Consider the following 7,500-nt stretch of genomic DNA (forward strand, 5'->3'; position numbering starts at 1 on the left):
ACAACATTTGGTTTGGGTGGAGGTTGGCAGCTGCTGCAGCATTGAATAAACTTGGTTTCCACTTCTGATTTCTCCAAGCTTGGAAATTATATGTGTTGGAACCAACACACACACACACACACACACTCTCTGACACGGACGTATCTCACACACACACACACACACACACACACACACACACACACACACACACACACACAGACATACCGCACACACGGACACTCCCTCACACACACACACACACACACACACACACACACACACACACACACACACACAGAGTTAATAGCTTGCGCAAAATTGATCGCATGGTTTCTTTTAAAACAAAAGGACAGCACTTCACCAGTCTAATATACAGACTCCCATAAAAACAAAATATACTTTTAATGTGACTTGCATTGGCAGCAATGAAATTATACCCGTGCATATCATTCATAAATGTGAACAGTTAAAACCATATTTACCTACGTCATTTACAAAATCTGCTGTTCCATCTGCTTCCATTAGAAATGTCTCACATGTGTTTGAAATAGTTCAGAGTTTAATTTGGAGCCCATATTGGCTCTTTGTTGTAATTCTGCTGGTTGACTAGTTTGTTTTATTTCGTTTATATTCTTTTTTTTATGCTAATTGAGGAGAGAGGAACAGGGAAAGTTGTGATGATTTAAGGGATGGGTGGAGTGGAGGAGATGACGGATTTTTGTCTAATAGACGTTAAGCAAAAGAACGAACACACACACGCTCACACACACACACACACACACACACACACACACACACGGAGTGACAGCAGGTTAGTGATGGGGAAGAAATTCACCAGGGTTCTTTCCGCTGTTAGTATAATTATAGAGGATAAGATTATTTATTAGTATAATTATAGAGGATAAGGTTATTTATTGTATTCAGGCTTAGAAATGATATTTTCCGTGATATGAATTTAGCCTGTTGATCAGTTTGGAATAGGATTTCTTTTTCTGGAATAATGTTTCTTAGTATAGTGTTCGTGCTAATTTAGAACAGATTTTTCATGACGTGCAAGAACGCTATATAGGGAGTATTGAATGTGTCATTTAAGTGTTTATCCTGATAAATGTGTTGATCTTGGGGTTTATATAGTTACATGATTAAGCCATAGTCCTGTTGTGGTTATTATTAATAGTAGTAGTAGTAGTAGAAGTAGTTGTAGAAGCAGCAGCAGCAGCAGCAGCAGTAGTAGTAGTAGTAGTAGTAGTAGTAGTAATGCCTCCATAATAATACTTGGCACGAAAGCGATCAGACAGCATTGTATAATGCATTACTCTTTTGTCACAACTGATATCTGTGTGTGAAATTCGGGCTGCTCTCCTCAGGGAGAGCGCGTCTGTATACTGAGAGCGCCACCCTTTTTTTCTGCTTACAGTTTTATTTGTTTTCCCATCAAAATTGGGTGTTTTTTCTGTAGAATTTTGCCAGGGACAACCCTTTTCTTGCCGTTGGTTCTTTTACGTGCGCTAAATACTTTCTGCACACGGGTCATCGGTTTATCGTTTCATCTGAATGACTAGCGTCCAGACCACCACTTAAGGTCTGGCGGAGGGGCGGGGGGGGATTAATACTGGCGACTGTGGGATTCGAACCAGCAAGCCCAGTTTCTCTGGCGTCCTGGGTGGACGCGTTACCACTGGGCCCAACACTCCACGGATTTGCCCATGCATTTTGCTTCCAAGCGTAGGCGTGACCTATTTATTATACGGGTGGTCCTTTTAAAGCATGCACCTGAAACACGTACAGAAGACATTTCAGAAATATCGTTTTCTGTAGAACTGTAACGATTTTGGCGACAGTGGTTCCGGTGCCGGTTGAGGCTTTGGAAAGTGTGTAGATCTGTGAACTCACAATCTTCATGATCCCTTCTCACCCATACACAGCTATCCCACGCGCGTTTGAATGCGCACTTTTTTTCCCCGCCCCTTCTCGTGGGAGTGACAGTATTGACGTAATAGAAACCTGCGACCAATTTGCTGTCTTGTCGCTCAGTCTGGGACAACCAGTGACAGGTGGTACTTGTTTTGCGCAGTCGCACAGGATCAATTTCCATATCGGACTACTTTAAAAGGCGGGGACGAACACCGGTTGCCAGAGCAGTGGTGCGGACTCGAGCTTTCTCAAGTTGTGACAGCGTCAGGAAAGAGCCTTTGTTCCGGAGATCTTGTTGTCAGTTCATCGGTTTGCTCAAGTTGTGACAGCGTCAGGAAAGAGCCTTTGTTCCGGAGATCTTGTTGTCAGTTCATCGGTTTGCTCAAGTTGTGACAGCGTCAGGAAAGAGCCTTTGTTCCGGAGATCTTGTTGTCAGTTCATCGGTTTGCTCAAGTTGTGACAGCGTCAGGAAAGAGCCTTTGTTCCGGAGATCTTGTTGTCAGTTCATCGGTTTGCTCAAGTTGTGACAGCGTCAGGAAAGAGCCTTTGTTCCGGAGATCTTGTTGTCAGTTCATCGGTTTGCTCAAGTTGTGACAGCGTCAGGAAAGAGCCTTTGTTCCGGAGATCTTGTTGTCAGTTCATCGGTTTGCTCAAGTTGTGACAGCGTCAGGAAAGAGCCTTTGTTCCGGAGATCTTGTTGTCAGTTCATCGGTTTGCTCAAGTTGTGACAGCGTCAGGAAAGAGCCTTTGTTCCGGAGATCTTGTTGTCAGTTCATCGGTTTGCTCAAGTTGTGACAGCGTCAGGAAAGAGCCTTTGTTCCGGAGATCTTGTTGTCAGTTCATCGGTTTGCTCAGTTGCATTTTTTCGTTTTCACTTTGACTCCGTTTGTCGCGACAACTTTTGATCCTTGGCTGGCAATCGAGAGTCGGCCACACAGGCGCCGTGCAAATTTATCGGTTATAATAGTCTGGCAGGTAGGATTTCAACTTTCTTCCTAATACTTTGGTTTTTGTCTTTGAGATAATAATCATAATTATGCAGATATATTCTCTGAGAGAGAGAGAGAGAGAGATGCGGATGTTTTATACAGATATATTCTGAGAGAGAGAGAGAGAGAGATGCGGATGTTTTATACAGATATATTCTGAGAGAGAGAGAGAGAGAGAGAGATGCGGATGTTTTATACAGATATATTCTGAGAGAGAGAGAGAGAGAGAGAGAGATGCGGATGTTTTATGCAGATATATTCTGAGAGAGAGAGAGAGAGAGAGAGAGAGAGAGAGAGATGCGGATGTTTTATTCATATAAGGACCATAGCCCATCATGAAAGGCATATAATACACAAATGAGCACATAGATTTCAGAAATGTAAGACAGACAGAGAGAGAGAGAGAGAGAGAGATGTTTTAATCACATAAAAACCATTGTCCATCATGAATTGCATACAATACACAAATAAACATAGCATTTGCAGAACATTATGAAGTAGCAGCAGATCATAAATAAGAGAGAGAGAGACACAGAGAGAGAGAGAGATGCGGATGTTTTATTCATATATAATAAAGACCATTGCTCATTATGAACGACGTACAATACACAAACAAGCACAGTATTTTTCTGAACAATGATTTATGAAGAAGCAACAGACCGGAAACGTAAGAGAGAAGGAGAGCACGCGGGTGAACAGAATTAATTACAAAATTAAACAGGACTTAATTGATTACAAAATTAAACAAGACATAACTGATTACAAAATGAAACAAGACTTAGAGGAAGGGCGCCGTTTTAGTTGAATGACTCCGAGCCTGTTGAAAGGGGTGAGAAGCTGGCCGAGTGTCAGTGCGCGGGCAGTGCACGGGTCAGGGCTTAGCTCTCTCCATACGAACGGCGAAAGAGACGACGTTAACAGCGTTTCATCCCAATTACAGCCATCAAAATATTACAAGCGGAAGGCTCTTACACTGAAGAGGTGAATGTTGACAAAGAATGCCACAATTATGACGACGGAAGCTAAAGGTTGGGTCATTCAGACACCCACTGGACATCCGAGGGGTCTGTGTAGAGGAGAAGAGAGGACTGGCCGTACTGAGTGAGTTAGAACTTTGAATGATCACTAGATCCCTTCGGCAGCTAAACAGTTACCACAACTAACACTTACGGAGACTTGAACACTCGGAGCCATAGAGACGGGGGACATGTGCGCCAACTGACCATGCCTTCCTTGCGCAAGCGGCTTATACTCACGTGACTTCGTTCGACTGAAATGGCAAATTAGTATTTCGCAGACGACACACAGCTTTATAGAAATCAGTTAGACCATACAAACTTTACAGTCATGCATCGCACATGTCAAATCGTGGATGACAGATCACTAACGCAAACGAAAATTTTAATGATGATAAAACAGAAGTACTTCTCATTCACCCAAAGCGCTCATTTTCTGACTTGCCAAAGTCTTCATCTAGCCTGGAAGGAACCTCAGACATACCTTTCTCAGCATCTGTACGCAATTTAGGGTACATGCTTTCAGATGACATGACACTTGACATACACATCAACCACATTTTGTAGGTCAGCATATGCAGCACTCAGAGACAAATCAGCTTCATTCGGCAATATCTAACCACAGAAACCACAAAGACATTGGTTTGTTCTTTTGTTCTATCTAGACTGGATTATGGAAATGCTCTTCTTGCTGGCTGCCCCGAATACTGTGTTGACAAACTTTAAAAAGTTCAAAACTCTGCAGCACAACTCAAAGCTAAGAAACGTCAACACATCACTCCATACTCGCTTCCCTTCACTGGCTCCCCATTCAAGCACGAATACGATACAAACTCTCAGCCCTGTCACCATATATTCTTCACTGATTCTTGTCGTGTCTTTTGGGTCTACTTTCTGTCTATTCACCATCCAGAGAACTTTGTCCTTTAAATGACATACGCACACTGTATTCCAAAGATTCTCACAGAAGCTTACAGTGAACGATCCTTTTCTGTTGTGGCCAAACAGTGGAATTCACTACCCTCACACCTCCGCCCCACCCAACACCCACATTTAAGAGAGCACTCAAACATCTTTTCAAAGTGTGTTTTTCACAGTAAAACTTTTCCATCTAAATATGACTGCTGTGATCTGATCGCTGGATACACTCTCTGTGTTCATTTCTAGGTATTTGTAATTGTTATTTTTGTGGTGACTGCTTTGCTTGCTACATATTTTGACGATGATGAATGTGATGCATTTATTTTGCTCTGATTTGGGCCCAGGTGTGATGTGAGGCTGTGTCACTGCCTGTGTTCGATTTTTGGTACTTTTATGTCACTTATTTAGAAGTTTGTATATTATATTGTACGTGGAGTGATAGCCTAGAGGTAATGCGTCCACATAGGAAGCAAGAGAAATTGAGCGCGCTGGTTCGAATCATGGCTCAGCCGCCGATAGTTTCTCCCCCTCCACTAGACCTTAGGTGGTGGTCTGGCCGCTAGTCATTCCGATGAGACGATAAACCGAGGTCCCGTGTGCAGCATGCATTAGCGCACGTAAAAGAACCCACGGCAACAAAAGGGTTGTTCCTGGCAACATTCTGTAGAAATATCCACTTCGATAGGAAAAACAAATAAAACTGCACGCAAAAAAAAAGAAAGAAAAAAAAGGTAGCACTGTAGTGTAGTGACGCGCTCTCCCTGGGGAGAACAGCTCAAATTTCACACAGAGAAATCTGTTGTGATAAAAAGATATACAAATACAAATACAAAACAAGGCGCAGTGAGCCCCCAACTGAAATGGGGGTACTGTCCTATATAATTCTGCATTTATAATTATAATAATAATAAGAAAATAACAACAGTATTTACATTGCGCTGAATCTTGTGCAGAGACAAATCAAAATGCTTCCACACCAGTCATTCGCACTCACGCGTAACTTTAAACTTGAGAAAGTGAAGACAAAGAAGAGGCAGGGGAGGGAGGCTATCATGGAAAGAGGTGGGTTTTAAGGCCAGACTTCAAAGAGCTGAGTGCAGAGACCTGACGAAACGAAAGAGGAAGTTCATTCCAAGAGCAAGGTCCAGTGACAGAGAAAGAACTGTTATTATTATTATTGTTTTGTTGTTTTGAAATTATTGTTGTTATTATTAGTAGTAGTGGTAGTTGTTGTAGTAATAGTTGTAGCAGTGGTATTGAATACTGACTGTCGGATCTCTTCCAGCTGCTGACCCCGCCCACTTTCTGTCTCTGTCCCCCACAGCCCGTGTCAGTCAAACTCTCTTCCAAGCCGCAGCGCTCCAGTCATGGACCCGCCCAAAAAGAACGGAGCCTACTACGCAGGCGCAGGGGACGCGGAGGCGGGGAAAGTGACGGTGGTGACCAATGAGGGCGACGAGAACGCGGACCGAGGCAACTGGTCGCGCAAGCTGGACTTCTTCTTGTCGTGCCTGAGTTACGCGGTGGGGCTAGGAAACGTGTGGCGCTTCCCCTACATCTGCGCGAGGAACGGAGGGGGTGAGTGTTCCAATCTCGTCTGTCCCGGTTTTTTTTTTTTTTTTTTTTTTTTTTTTTTAGTGAGAAAGTGTATAGTTGGTGGGTTTTTGTTGTTGTTTTTTAACCCCCCCCCCCCCCGACCCCTTCCCCCCAAGTGAGAAAGTATTTTGCTGGTGTCGATGTGTGTGTGTGTGTGTGTGTGTGTGTTTCCTTTCGTGAGAGAGTGTTCAGCTGGTGTCGCAGTGTTGTATTTAGTTTTATTTCGTTTTTTAATCATATACATATAAAATCTGTGCTGTCATCTGTTGCTAGGTGCGTGTTTGAAACCAGGGATTTGTTTACCAGTTGGTTTCTCTCTCACCTGCTTTGTATCATTGTTTTACGATGTTAAGTAATGATGATAATGGTGATGATCATAAGTTTATTTATATAGCGCCTAATCAAATAATTTTGCATAAAGCGTTTTACAATCACAGCAGTTCTAAAGCCCGCTCTTTGTCACTGTCTCTTTCTCTGACTCACTTTCTCACTCACTCTCTGTCTCTCTGTTTCTGTCTGCCTGTCTCTCTGTCTGTCTCTCTTTCCCATCCTCGATTCTCTCTCTTCCCTTGCAGACTCCCCCGTTCTCTCTCGGCCTCCATCTCTGCCTCCCTCCCTCCCTCCCCCTTCCACCCACCCTCTCTCTCCCTCCTTATCTCCCTCTCTCCATCCCTCCGTCTCTTCCCCCCCCCTCTCTCTCTCCATCCCTCCGTCTCTTCACCCCCCCCCCCCTCTCTCTCTCCATCCCTCCGTCTCTTCCCCCCCCCCTCTCTCTCTCCATCCCTCCGTCTCTTCCTCCCTCTCTCTCTCTCCCCCGTCTCTCTCTCACCACTCTCCCTTCCTCTGTCCCTCCCCCACCTCTCTCCCTCACTCCCCCTCCCTCCCCCTTTCTACCTCTTCCTCCTCTCTTCCTCCTACCCCCCTCTCTCTCTCTCCCCCTTCTCTCTCTCTCCCCCTTCTCTCTCACGAGTCACCACTCTCCCTCCCTCTGTCCCTCCCCCACCTCTCTCCCTCCCTCCCCCTCTCTACCTTTTCCTCCTCTCTTCCTCCTACCCCCCCTCTCTCTCTCTCCCCCTTCTCTC

At 44.4% G+C, this 7,500-nt stretch overlaps 1 protein-coding gene across 3 annotated transcripts in view; it reads left to right on the forward strand.

Annotated features, from left to right (window-relative positions):
• The window catches only part of LOC143291428 (sodium- and chloride-dependent glycine transporter 1-like), a 96,724-nt gene that overhangs the window by 46,321 nt on the left and 42,903 nt on the right, over nucleotides 1-7,500 (forward strand). For 2 of the 3 annotated variants that reach the window (XM_076601277.1, XM_076601275.1), the window contains exon 2: nucleotides 6,147-6,400. In XM_076601277.1, coding sequence (XP_076457392.1) covers nucleotides 6,190-6,400 — 211 coding nt within the window. In that variant the 5' untranslated portion in view covers nucleotides 6,147-6,189. Of the gene's footprint in view, nucleotides 1-6,107; nucleotides 6,401-7,500 lie in introns of all 3 variants that reach the window. The other variant, XM_076601276.1, reaches the window with a different exon arrangement.

Source organism: Babylonia areolata, chromosome 17, assembly GCF_041734735.1.
Source record: "Babylonia areolata isolate BAREFJ2019XMU chromosome 17, ASM4173473v1, whole genome shotgun sequence".
Classification (NCBI taxonomy): Eukaryota; Metazoa; Mollusca; class Gastropoda; order Neogastropoda; family Buccinidae; genus Babylonia; species Babylonia areolata.